The sequence below is a fragment of the Rhipicephalus microplus genome, unplaced genomic scaffold (assembly GCF_043290135.1).
Source record: "Rhipicephalus microplus isolate Deutch F79 unplaced genomic scaffold, USDA_Rmic scaffold_28, whole genome shotgun sequence".
In the NCBI taxonomy this organism is placed as follows: domain Eukaryota; kingdom Metazoa; phylum Arthropoda; class Arachnida; order Ixodida; family Ixodidae; genus Rhipicephalus; species Rhipicephalus microplus.
The window spans coordinates 4,784,884-4,799,405 of NW_027464601.1; the positions used below are offsets into that span (position 1 = coordinate 4,784,884).

General features: G+C 44.0%; 1 protein-coding gene across 1 annotated transcript in view; it reads left to right on the plus strand.

Moving 5' to 3' along the window:
- The window catches only part of LOC142786707 (uncharacterized), a 92,916-nt gene that overhangs the window by 13,624 nt on the left and 64,770 nt on the right, over window positions 1-14,522 (plus strand). Inside the window, exon 3 of the mRNA XM_075884343.1 lies at window positions 14,342-14,446. Coding sequence (XP_075740458.1) covers window positions 14,342-14,446 — 105 coding nt within the window. The remainder of the gene's footprint in view (window positions 1-14,341; window positions 14,447-14,522) is intronic.

Genomic DNA, 14,522 nt, shown 5'->3' on the forward strand with positions numbered 1-14,522 from the left:
TGGTATTAGACATCACTCTGCCAGGCTGTTCCCCTTTTTCTTTTGTTAACGCATACTTCCCGGTAGGAGTACAGGACACAAGATGCTCAGATGCAATGTTAGCTTTCTGCAGGAAGGATGTAGTATTAACTGGTGACTTTAGTTCACACCACGTGTCTTGGGGTTTCAAGACTGATGTAAATGGAAGGCGCTTGTGGGAATGGACTGTTGATAATAACTTATCTTGTGTAAATTTCCTCACTGTTACGTTTATTAGGAGACAATCAAAGTCGGCGATAGATCTGACCTTTTCCAGCTCCTCACTAAACATTTCGTCGTGGAAAACATTAGATTGCGCAACAAACAGTGACCACCTTCCTATTAGTTTGATATTAACTTTCCCGGGATATTTTTAACTGGTAAAATTGGCTCGTTTGTAAATTATGAGCGTTTACAAAAAGACTTAAAGTCTACTTTGGTTCTTCGCAAGGACATGCAGGAAGACATTCGGGCTATGAGTCTGTGTGCAGTATTGAGAAGAGCAATAAAAAAGTCAACTTTTTCAATAACTTCAGGCACAGGCGGGTCATTTAGCCCATAGTGGAACGCTGATTGTATGAGGGGGTATAGAAAACGAAAAGCGGCGTGGAAGCAACTTATCCACAACGAATGCCCAAAAAACTGGTGTGACTATAAATACGTGGCAGCAGATTTTAAACGTACAGTACGCAAAGCAAAAGATGACTATGACACTAACAAATTTAGCTATCTTTCAAAACCATACAACAGGAAAGCGCTTTTTAGATTTTTGCGTTCCAGAAAAATGATACCCACCATCAGACAATATTGATTCTTCAATTCTATCGCCTAGCGAACTCACTGAAATATTAGAAAATGTTGCTAAAGGATTACCAGAAAGATTCAGATCAACAATGCCAAGACACATAGTAAAGCCTATTGCAGGGGAGGAGTTCAATGAGGTGACATTAGCGGAACTAGCGGGTGTAGTGAGGCACTTACCTCCTACAGCACCTGGACCAGATGGAGTAACTTCAGCAATGATAAAAGTACTATATGACGTTTCGCCACATGAACTCTGTAATATGGTTAATTGCTCTTTGAAAAATTCTTGGATACTGGCGGATTGGAAACTTTCCAAAATAATTCCGATACTTAAAAAACAGGAACTTCGGTATACACTTAACAATGTGAGGCCAATTTCTCTTACATCTAATTTGGTTAAACTAACTGAAAGAGTTTTGAATGCACGTGTAATAAAATACATTGAGAAGAAATCAATACTGAACCCAGTCAAATTGGCTTGAAATCGGGATGCTCCATATGGTGTGCGCACGCGGATTTGGAGAGTCGTATACAGTTGGCTAGGCGTAGAAGAGAGTATTGTGCATTAGTTACTCTGGATTTGGCCAAGGCGTATGACAAAGTGGAGCACAAAATACTAATAGAGCAGATGGAAATGTCACACTTACCAAACTACATGACAGCATGAGTAGCAGAGTTTTTAAGGGAGAGAGAGATTTATTGCTTTCAAAGGGGTTGTTTTTTTAACGGATATCGACAATACCGTGGCGTACCACAGGGGGCAGTGCTCTCACCGGTGTTGTTTAACATCTTCCTCAGTTCGATTCCAACACATAGCGATATTCATTTATATGTTTATGCAGATGACATTGCTTTCTTTGCGACAAACAGTGATCTGCAATTACTTTATCAGACATGACAGAATTACCTAAACATGATAGAGGAATGGCTTCAAAAATTGGAATGTCTCTAAACGTAAACAAAAGCGCGCTTCTAGCGTTCTTGTTAAGGGATCCTGTCAACATATCCTTGATGTATTGCACAGAGCAGATTCCCCAGGTGGATTCACTCAAATACTTAGGCATCATATATAACAGCTCGTTAAATTGGAAAAGCCACATCGATCACATTGCGTCCAAAGCAACACGAGCCATGGTGTGGTTACGCAAGCTCAGCATTGATTTGATTGATATGTGGGGTTTAACGTCCCAAAACCACTATATGATTATGAGATACGCCGTAGTGGAGGGCTCCGGAAATTTAGACCACCTTGGGTTCTTTAACGTGCACCCAAATCTGAGTACACGGGCCTACAACATTTCCGCCTCCATCTGAAATGCAGCCGCCGCCACCGGGATTCGAACCCGCGCCCTGCGGGTCAGCAGCCGAGTACCTTAGCCACTAGACCGCCACGGCGGGGCTACGCAAGCTCAGCAACATAACAAGGGGGTTGCGAAGAAATACACTGGTAATGGTCTATAAAATGTACATTAATCCTATCATGGAATTCGGCTGTGTCTTATTTTCGGGCAGTGCGACATATAAAATGAGACCGCTAATACTATTTAGAAAGGGAGGCTTTACGACTGTGCTTTGGACTGCCCAAGTTTGTTGCTAACAATGTGCTATACATGGAAGCGCGTCTACCGTCATAATTGAATAGATTCAAAATGCTTACTATCCAAACATTTTTAAAACTATACACTGTGCCCCAGAGAGCATCATTTTATGCTTTTATTAAAGAACCAAGTTCATTTTTTGAAACTTGGTGGTCACGATTCCACTGCCCACAGATCTTGTTCGTTCAAGCGCTGCTAGAACCACTGAACGTCAAAATCAAAGATATTTTCTCAACAAGAAACGTTAATTTAGATCTTAAGATAGAATTTGAGAATATTTATCCCTCTAACGCAAAGCAAATGTCATTTCAATATTTAAATGATCGGCTGCAGGATTACTTGGCACATGTGAACATGAACAACATAATTGCGACCGATGCATCCGTATCAAATGAAAAGGCTGGGGTAGGTATCTTCTCACGTTCCCTTGACTGGTCCTTTTCGGTTAGACTCCCAGATTACACACCAATATTCATAGCAGAATTATTTGCTATTGTACTGGCACTACGGAAACTTCCTTTGGGCGAATCAGAAGCAGTCGTAATTACAGATTCTTTTTCAGTATGTGCTGCTCTGTCTTCAGGAGCCAACTTAACACTTATGCACTTGTTTCGACAACTCATACCGACAAACTTGAAAAAACTGCAGCTCTTATGGGTACCAGGCCATCGTGGCATATATCTCAATGACATGGCGGATGCACTAGCCACAGTATCTCTTAGCGGTCTCATTATCCCGATTTTGCCAGATACGGCTTACGCGACAGCAATAAGGTTTAGAAACCTCTGTTTGCGTGAATACGACTGCTACTCATTGGATAAATATCGAGATTTCGCACATTTAAGATGCCGCTGGAATAGACAGTGGTGTGCAACACGGCACTTGGAAGTTACTTTTACAAGATTGCGTTGCAGAATTCCTCAACTGAATTATTATTTGCATAATGTTGGTCTAAAGGCGTCACCTTTATGTCAGACTTGCAAAGAAATGGAAACGATAGATCACTTCTTTTTGTTCTGTCACCGATATTCTCATTAGCGGAAAAGATACCTGGTAGCCCCACTTGAAAAATTGGGATTAGAATTAAATGTGGCAGTAATTTTGTCGTTTGGCAGCTATAAATTCGGTTATAGCCACAGGGACGTCTGCTCTGCGGTATTTGAATACATAATTGAAACAAAGCGATTGCCATGTTAGTCTGCCTATATATATATATATATATATATATATAAATATATATATATATATATATATATATATATATATATATATATATATATATATATATATATATATATATAATTTTCGACCCACCATTACCTCCGTCTCAAATCGCATTTGATGGCCTGCATCGCTCCCTGCTAAGATATACTCCTTTTTTCGATTTTCGGCTTTTCTTTCTATATTTTTTTCAGCCCAAAATTACGTTTTCTTTGAAAAACAATTAGTCTTTTAGTTAAGATCCTGCCGCCCGGTTCTTGGCCGATCCCCCTTTGTGGGTGTGCGCCAGAGTGTCAAGGATCATCATCATCATCATCATCACCAGGAACGCAAGTAAAACCTGCGATGGGCAGAAACGATGTGCGTTAGGCATGCTCTCTGCGCTGCTCTCACACCCACTGAAAACATGGCAAGCGTGCAGCAATTTAAACTGTCCGTAGGCACAGATAACGTGGTTGACGAGGGCGATGCGCAGAGGGTCGTGCGCGTCAACGAAGGCAGATGGTGAAAGGAACCTTGTTGTAGAAGGGGCTGGTAGGCGTGAAATTTCGGCAGAGGCAGCTTGATCCCGATGCTTTCCGTGGACGACGACGACGATGGCGCCGACCACAGCACCAGGAACGCAAGTAAAACCTGCGATGGCCGCAGGTCGTGGGTTCGATTCCCGGCTGCGGCGGCTGTATTTCCGATGGAGGCGGAAATGTTGTAGGCCCGTGTACTCAGATTTGGGTGCACGTTAAAGAACCCCAGGTGGTCAAAATTTCCGGAGCCCTCCACTACGGCGTCTCTCATAATCAAATGGTGGTTTTGGGACGTTAAACACCACAAATCAATCAATCAATCAAACCTGCGATGGGCAGAAACAACGTGCGTTAGGCATGCTGTCTGCGCTGCTCTGGCACCCACTCCGTAGACTACACCGTAGACTACATCCATCATATGTACAGTCCATATGTACAGTCTACCATTATGTACAATCCTGGTGAAACGTACGAGCAATAATGGTCTGAAAACGTTTAAGCCCCCTGTATTATTTTCTGCCCGGCTTTTGTTGTGTTTCCGCAGCCACTTTTGTGAACAATTCATATTCAGTTTATCAAAAACAATGTGACTGTGCCTAAACAGCATCCATACGGGCAAAAGGCTGTGGTGGTTGAGTCACGGCCACGTCTCGTAACATTTTTCATTTGCATGTGTCATGTCTTGTTGGAAGGTCTCTCTGAGACGTCACAATGTGCACAAATTTTTGCTCGACAATGCAAGACGCACTAAGACGTGAACGCTACATGTATTAGTTGGTACCCCACCACGCATCTATAAATGCAAACCGCATCTGCGTTGCGTGTCCCGTAACTTGAAGATGTTAAACAAGCAGATGCAACAGTAATCATCTCTTCACCTTCGAAAATGCTCAAGTTTTGCAATTTGACAAATCCTTGCCTCTGAAAAGCACCAGCCTCTACCGTAAAGCACGAAAGTAAATAGGTTGAATGTGAGGTGGATGTAGTCTACGGTGTTTCCCGATCTTGTGGCAAAACGTAAGTAGGCCAAACGGAGCACTGCATCAGTGACAGGCTTAGACAGCATTGCAACAATGTTGGGATTGTCAGAAAGGGTCACCTGGCAACAGATCGCAGAGATTGGAAATGTAAACCGTATTTGCAAGTACGCTCTGCGATTGCTGAATTGAAACAAGTGCAACAGATTAATAATTAGGGCAGAAATTATTGTTGATTTAGGCGACTGGGCGAGCGTGGTTTGTGTATCTTCACCTCAGAAAGAGTTGCGATATCTCAATGCGAAGGCGCAGTAATGAAACGTGACAATACTGTCTGCATAAATAGCAGTCGTTTGGTTTTTTTTTCAGCTTTGCAATAAATATTATTTCAAATCGCGCTCTGTGTGTGTGTTTCTCCCTTTTTATCCATTTTCTTTACTGCGTTTACTATTTCGAAAAATCTGGTGGAGCTTAGATTTCTTCTATTATCATCACTTGTGAACGATTGTACTCCTTACAGCAACGCGGTAGAAAGATTTGGGGATGATATCATAATGTTATTGAATAGTAGTATGAGAGGTACTCAAAGCAAACGTTTGTATTATTGTCACATATGCGAAGTCGGTTCTGTACTACAGTTCACGGTGACTGTGTTCAGTCTCTACGACGACGAAGCAGGCGCCCAGAATCTTGATCCTTTCTTGTGAACGAAACAGTCCGTGGCAAATACCAATTTGTACACTTTGGATAAGTTATATAGAACATAATAACAGCTGTTTAAAGTTGAATTGAGTGCTCTGAGATGAAAATGTCTTCTGTGACCGCCGATAGAACGGAAATTTAGGTACGACAGAAGTGGCCATATTTTGTCAGGACATACACCATCAGAATCGTTCTCGTTGCGCAGTGCGTTGAAACCGCGGTGCGTGAAGCTTGCGTGCGAAAATTCGATGCCAAATCTAATAAGGTGTTCGCCTTGACATCTTGGAGTGGCAACCTCTCGAATGTGACACCAGTTTGTCGCCTCTGCTCTCAATAACACTACAGCAATCGCTACTCCCGTGCGCGAATCGTATGCTTCTGGCGGGAACCTAGTTGAACGAACAGCCTCGCGAGGCTCAACTAAAACCCACAAAGAATGTTTTCGAGTGTAATTACGCATTTGCTTTAGTTGCAGCCTAATCGACAGGGCCAAGAAAACTCCCATATGGCCAATGACTATACTGATGCCGCCAGCCACATTGCTGGCAAAAGAGTGAAATTTTAGTCACTGTTCTCGTTCGTCATCTGCTGGTTCCGCCATTCGACACTAATTAGTTCGGGTGTTTCAATATTTCAATGAGCGTGGCTTTTGCCAACATCTTCACGCTTGTAGATACAGCAAGCAAAACGTCGTGGTGTCTCATCGATGGCTCAGTGATGTACTACACATGCCAAGTTGTTGAATATGCGCAGGCGATGCCGTCGCGGCTTTGGTCCTCAAAACACATGGACTTGCGAACTCGCCACACAACGTCCCCGTGGCAATCGAGTGCTGCGCAATGGTGAAGTATTGCTTTGTGCCTTGGCGTTCTTTGTCCGCCAGAGAAGATGACGTTAGCTTTCACAAACCTGAATAGAAGGGCACGCGTGCCTTTTCCTCTAGGATGTTTTTTGTGCCGTGCAACAATAGTGACAGTGAAAATGAGGGTATGTGAGAATATTGCTGATTTCTGCCACTCTGACATTTGCAAACAACACTGGAGAAAAAAAACTGCAGATAACATGTTTGAATTGCGACTTCGGCAGTCAATCAACCGTCCATAAAAATGCAAAGCAGCATCAAATGACTAAATTGGGATACTCGTGCTTGGATTCGCAGTAAGAAAAGTCTTGAGGTGCTGGTGTTACTCAGGAAGGGGGCAAGTTCTACCTTCTTTCTGGCCGATGCAAATGACTGCAGTTTGTCTCAGTAATATTTCTTCAATAAGAGCGTCATCATGAAGTAATTCATATTAATACCACACAGGTTCTTTACTAGGGTATTGGAATATAACAAATAGCTATCGCTGATTGTATATACTGCGCACAGGGCCACACAAAGATTATGTGACGCCATTTAGTAAATGTGAACTAAAAAGCGACAGCAGGTTTCACTTATGAATTTATGGTGGGCAGTGCGCTAGGCGGGCGCTTGTCTCCATCAGTAAACTGGGTATGTACGTACACCAAACAATGAAAACTGTAGTCTCAGCTGTCCTGCGTCGCCTCAGCGGCGCTCACGAGGCACGCCTACTTGAGGCAATTCGGAAACCGCGTCGTGGCTCCCTGTCTAGGGGCCTTGCCGGTGGGTTCAGGGGCGGCAACTTACTTGGTGTAAGTCGCCTAAGCCTGTAGACTGCGTGCAATGAATGAGTGAACTACTGTCGAGAAAGTGGAGTAAAGGACGGGTATAGCAAAAGTCACTGTCAGTGAAAAGCTTGCTGCGCATAGTCGATAAAGGCGGGGCGCTTTCCCTCTCCGAGTTTGACTATTAACTTCTTCCTCAGCTTCGGGTCCTTGGGATTGTTAAGAAAGATAAGGCCTCTTTCACGGGTGGCGATCATATAGAGGTACTGAGCAGTACTCCACATTGCGCATCTTTCACCGCGCAGAGAAGCAGCCACAGTTTAAAAAAAAAACAAAGCGCGTTGCGTTCAAAACGAATGTTAAAAGCGGACACCCATGGTTCATAGAACAGCGTCGGTAGCTACCACATGCAAGATGACCAATTAAACTGCCTCTTTGCCGAGTTTTACCACGATGGTGGTTTCTAAACAGCGCCATGCCTAAGAAGCGCGTGAATCCTCGAACTGACGTCATATAAACGCGGTTTGCAGCGCCGCCATAGGTCGCACAACGGGCCAATAGAGGGTATTAGAAGAATGTGTGTACTTACTCCACATTGCTATCTGCGATTACAAAAAGGTGAAGGGGTTACAGGAGTAGAGCATTACAACTTCAGAAAAAGACCTCCGTAGGAGAATACTGTGTGGGCTAGAGCCTACCCGAAAACCCGGGCCCGGCTCGGTCTGTGGTGCGGGCAGGCATGGGTAAAGTAGGTTTCATGCCAAGCCCGAGCCCTTCGGCCTGGAGCTCCGGTTATATGTCCGGGCCCCAGTTTGGCGTGCTGTGCACGGGTAGGGTGGTATATGAACTTCGCTATATTCTTAAAGGGACACTAAAGTGAAGCAGGGACTGGGTTTAGACTGAAAAGATGTTCTCTGAGAACTCTAACGCTATTCATTTCACCACCATAAATTTTATTAGGAGATACAATAAATGTGCAATTTCAATGTTATAATCTCGTACTGTCATTTCCGCGTGTGGCGTTTCGGATTTCAAACTGTATCCGTCGTGCTTTTGTGACACTTACTCTTCGAAACATTTTGAAACTTGGTATAGTAAGGCTGCGCCCAATTCAGCGGTCAGTTTAGTTCAGTTTTACTTATTACGATTTACGGGGGTCCTAGTAAACGCCGTCAAAAGTAATGGCGTGATGACTCTGACAGCGTGAATTTTCAGCGTGGCGTCGCAACTCACGCTTCCTTTTAACGCATTTCCGCGCCAACCAAGAGTCTTCTAAGCGTGGTTATTTTAGAATTGTAGCAGAATAATTTTCTCATAATCAAAAAAAAATATTCTTCTCTTGAGTGTCCCTTTAACTTTGTTCAGGAAACGTTGCGTATACATATGTGTTTCGCATTTTATCTCGAAAAAAATGTTTCTTCTATGTGTAGCAAGATATTTAGAGTTATATGACTCACAAGTACTGAACTTTTCGTGTTTCTTGCATGAGGGGCTACATAATTTATGTGACACGGGCGAGTTCAAACTAAATAAACCAGAGACTTCCATTGTAAACCTTTAGTTGTCATGGGCTTTATTCGCATTCTGTAATGTTATGTTCTCTAAATAAAATTTTCTGATCACAGTAATCACAATAACGCAGTAAATAGATAAATAAAGTTATCATTTTACTGTAGCACTTTGATTGTGATTACTGGGCATTGTTCTTGAATATTCCAGCCCTTCATGAAACGTAAGGACTGCATGGAGTCTCGCCACACGTATTCCGTAAAAAGACATCTGTTTCACGTGCCTTTTCATGGCTCCCAGAACTTGTTACGCAAAATGAACAGGCACAGACTGCTTTGTACGTTTCGACTGTTGGCGCTTGAGTCTTCTTTCATTACAATAGGGGTTGCAAACTCGCATCACAATAATTTAGCCCCGCAAAGGCCAAGACAATGAGTAAGAAGGATTTGGGTGGCGAATGCGTTACCCCAATTCACCCGTATTTTTTTTAAGGCTCGTTCCCATAAATCATATATTAGCCATTTGTAAAGGGTATTTAGGGCGAGATTCCAACAGTACATATATAAAAATCTCCGAAACTACTGGAATCTTCACGTTCATTATCGAACGTGTACTTTTCATCACGGTTGTGTATCATCGCATAGGGTATGCGATGATACACAACCGCATAGGGTATGGATAGGGTGCATGACAACAAAATGCTTTAGGCCTGTCGTACCTATGTATCTTAAGGATGTACTTATAAGGAAAAAATAACAAAACAACATCTTCCCAAAGCAAACCCTGTTGGCATGCGAAGCAGCAAAGGTTGCGCACGAGTGGCGTCATGGGTTAAACGGTGCTAACGTGGGACTGCGGTGAGTGCTGGAAGATGCGTTTGAAGCGATGGCTGCCATATGTCTTGTGGTTTCTCTAGAGTGAACACGGGCGCTGAACTGGAGCTGGCGTGCGTTTCACCTTGATTACCATGGCCTTGTGATCGCTGAATTGCACGCTGAGAGGTTCCTGCAGACATTCGACGTCTAAGTTGGCAAAGACCAGATCGATGCACGTTGCCCATATTGTGGTGGGTAGTTCCTGTTCCGCACACAAGCACTTCAGCGAGAGCAAGTCCCGCATGTAATCGACGAGCTATTCTCCTCTTCTTTTGATGGCGTGAACGTTGAAGTCTCCCGTGACTATAAAAGGCGCTCGTCGACATGCCTCGTCGCAAGCAGTCAGCGTCTACACTAGACAGCGCTGAACTGTCGATGGATCGCGTCGACGTCGCCGACGCGCATGACAATGCATTCAGAGCAAGAGCATCTTCGAGAGATTCCACATCGTTCTTTTATGTCGAAGTTAAACGCACGTAGCGTACACCGCCTCCGAGTGTAAACAGCGACTTCTCCAACGTTACGAGTGGTGCAGAGGATGAAGCGAGTGAGATGATATGCGGTGAGCGGTGACAGGCTAGAGAGAGTGACATCAACGCCTATGCACTGCGAGGGAAGGCGTGAACTACTTGGCACCGCCCCAACACCTGCTGCCAGGGCAGTGCAGTTCGGACGGAAGGACAGCGTTACACAAGCTAGTCGAAGAGCTGCTTTTCATCTAAAAATTAGTTGAAGCCAGTCGGGTGTGGGCCGCGTGTTTAAGATCCCTGCCCAATATAATGACAGCGATACACAATATGGCCGCAGCAGTGCTGAAATGACCGACAACAGTATAGTTCGATCAAACAAGGCTCCGGGAAAAGTACATACGCCTGCAAACATTAAAATCGGAAAAATACGACCAAGAATTACGTACCCTGCATGTTCCTTTATTTCGTATCATGTGCATGCAATGAGAATGCATAGATAAGCTTATTCCACCTTCATTACCAAACTGTAACAATCCCGAAAAGAGATGAATATCTCTTGGTTCACCTTTGGTCAGTCTTAGTTAGGAGTTAATCAATAATCACCTTCTGCTTGTACAACATCGCTAGGGAAGCATACATCATTATATTATAAAAGAGAGAGAGAGAGTGACGGAAATTATGCATAACATGCCCGGCAGAAAACTGAAAGGAGAAGCCCTCAAATAGGTGTTTTATCGTACATATGGGATAGTAGAATGAAGCTCGACGACTATAGAAATAAAAGAATGAGCTGAACAGCTATGTTCATTCGGAGAAGTGCACCGAGATCCAAAACTTGCTTCAGTAGTGGAAGTTAAAAATACAACGGCTGGCGACACCTTGATAATTCGCAAGACAGATGTAGCCTACACCCCTGCAGATAGCGCAAGCAGTGCGAATTACTTTGACGCGGCTGTATTTGCGATGAAACTGCGCATAATATGCTTAAAGCCAGTATTTTTTGATAATTTATTTCTTTGCAAGTTTCTTGTGAAGAAACAAGCTGTAAATGTGCCACAGAGGGCCAGAGGGTAGCAGTTGTGTCACAGATAAAAACGATGGCATTTTTGTTCCTTTCAGCTGCTTATAAGTATTTCAAAAGTACAAGTTGTGTGCTCGGTTCGTTATAATTTTCGACTAGGTTGCTGTATGTACAACATAAATGTTCGGTTTTATTTCTCTATTTTATTTACTGTGGCAAAGTGCTACTATACTGAAAACATGCGCTACATATTCACAACAGTGCACGATTGGCTTTATCGTTAGATCCTGTTTAATTTTTATTAGAATTTTTATTAGAATTATGGAATGGGAAAAGAGCGTTGTTTCTTGTGTCCACCGTTACTAATGTGCTCTCTAATATTGCTGTACACAATGCTGCAAATGGCATTTCCCGCTCTACTATCTCTTACGAAACGCTCTTTACAAACCCCATGGTTGTAGTTTGGGCACCCAGTACCAGAGGCCTATTCACAATCCTTCCGACAACGGCGGAGAAACGTTTAAGCGGAAGGACAGGGAGGTTAGCCAGTTCTTGGACTGGCTGGCTACCCTGTGCTGAGGAAAGGAATGAGGAGAAAAGCATGATAAGAAGTAATTTTGCGGAGAGAGAGAGAGAGAGAGAGAAATTACAAAAAAATACCGACAGAGGAAAGGCAATATCAAAATATATAAGACACTCAAGTCTGTCTCTGAGGCCACTTTTCCGCAAAAAGCGCAGCAAAGCTTTCAAAGAATTCTTGGCTGAGGATGGGCTAGGCCAATGACCCAGACTTCTTTGTTCTGACAAAGGCCGATCAACCAGTCTGTCCAGAGCTGCAGTAAGTTCTTGTCTTGGCGCGGTGAAATGGGTGCACTTACATAGAAGGTGCGCGACTGTTTTTTCGCAGCTGCAGTAAGTGCATGTAGAAGAGGTGGTCATTGCAATGAGATAGGAGTATGCGTTCGTGAATGTCACTCCAAGCCACACGCGGCATAGAAGAGTCTCCTCAGCTCGAGATATTCCTGAGGGAAGACGAAGCTTCCGATCGGGATCCAAGTTATGCAGGCGCGCATTTGTGAATTCTGTCGAGTTACGCTGTACCAGTGGGAGATCACATGCAAGTGAACGAAGTCTTGAAGCTGCATCAGTTCTTGAGAACGGAATGGCTCTGTATCGGGTACCGTTGTGTGCAGGTCTGGCGGCCTCATCTGCACGGTCATTGCCGTATATACTGCAATGACCTGGTATACACTGATACACTATGATGTGCTGTTTCTCGATTGCTTGGTGATGAAGGAGCTTTATTTCAGCTACTAACTGTTCATTAGGTTCATGGCGAAAAGGTAACATAAGACATTGAAGAGCTGCTTTCGAGTCCGAGAAGATAGACTAAGTTCCCGAAGATTCTTCAACTATAAACTCCAGAGCTGCACGTATGGCGGCGAGTTCTGCAGCTCTCAACGACGTCAAATGCGATGTCATGAATTTAATTGTGATGTGCCTCACGGGAATAACCACTGCCCCTGCTGAGCTTACTATCCGTGTAAAGCTAAAGGCGTCTATTCTGCTTCTCTTGCAGGAAGAGCAATGTTGCCTGGTTCAGGGCTTGATGCGACTTTTTCATAATTTGAATGGCAGAAATTGTTAAAAGAGCTTTGAGTGGGTGTCGGCACCACAATGAAAACGGCGGCCAAGCTGCATGCGTGAAGTACAATGGAAGCACAGCGCAAATCTAAGCTACACTTGCGCTGAATGCTCAGTGTGGCCTAGAAGTGCAAGGTGAGGCGAGCTGATGTGATGGAAGCCGAGCGAAATGTGTTAGGTGCATTCTCAAAGCGTCTAGGCTGATGTATGCGTTGACTGGATAATCACGCGCAACGATGACTGTCGCTGCTGCAGACGCGCATCTTGGGAGACCAAGGCATACCCGAAGTGCTTGGGCTTGGATAGACTGGAGGACGCGCAAGCATGTTCTTCAGATCCTGGAAAGTACGGGTAAGGTGTAACGCGTATACCCGAGTAACAGAACAGCGTAGAGTAGGAGCATTGCTCGTACCGATGCATCCAACGTTTTCCCAGCAAGAAACCTCAGCACGTGGGTGATCATGGTGAGTTTCGTTTTCATGTGGGCGATGTGAGGGCTCCAGGAGAGGTCGTGATCAACCATGATTCCGAGGAATCGGTAGGTCCTCACGTAGTCGATCGAGTGTTCGTTGATTTTATAACACATGGACTCCTCACCTTATGCGTGAATGTTAAAAGCGAGCACTACTCTGATGATAGTGGATTCCATTAGTGGTCCCACAACGTCAACTCAACTTTCTTACATTTTTGTCGGTGTGCAGCTCTTTTAAATAAATCATTCTCCCGACAATACGAATGTTCATCAAAGTGCTCATTTCATTCCCATAGTGTTTGCAGAAAAAGCAGGTCGAGCATACCACTGCGAAGCAAACATTCAATAAATGTAATATTAAGGGAAACATATACGTCAGCAAAGAGTAGATACTTACCATTTAAAACACATTGTTCTCGTTGCGTTCATTTACCACCTTTATTGGCCTAAATCTATGTCGGGCCTGGTCTGCGGTCGGCGCATGCAGAGCCGGGTAGGCGACCTTTTTCTCGGGTATGGATCGGGCCCTGTTCTCACTTTCTGTAACCGGGCCGTGCTCGGTGAGTAAGTTCAAACGAGTTTCGGGCCCTGGCCGGGCTGGGGCCAAACGTTCAGGACCCTGCACCGCTCTGCTTCGTAGTGTTTAATGGCCTGGATGTCAGGGTAAACACGAAATACTAGCTTGCGCATATAGAATGCACACGGAATTGTGGTGCACAAATCATGTTTTCTCACAGCATATTTATTCTTGAATAAATCATCATCAAAGACGGGATGCTCCGTGCACTTAACGTAAACTGTTTTGAGTGGCACATTCGGACAACTACGCCTTAGATGATCGTAACATGAGTCCCTTTCATTGATAATCACCATTTTCTTTCAGACTTCGGTTGTGACACCGTGTGTTTACCCATGCCTTTTGATATCTCCGAACAATGAGAATAGTGGTATTGTTCTACGACGAGAAGTAGATGGCACACCATGTAAAGTAAGTAAACTTTCCTTTGCTTTGCCCTCTTTCTACGCCGTTGTTACTTGTGGGTACAACTTACACGCATAGTTAC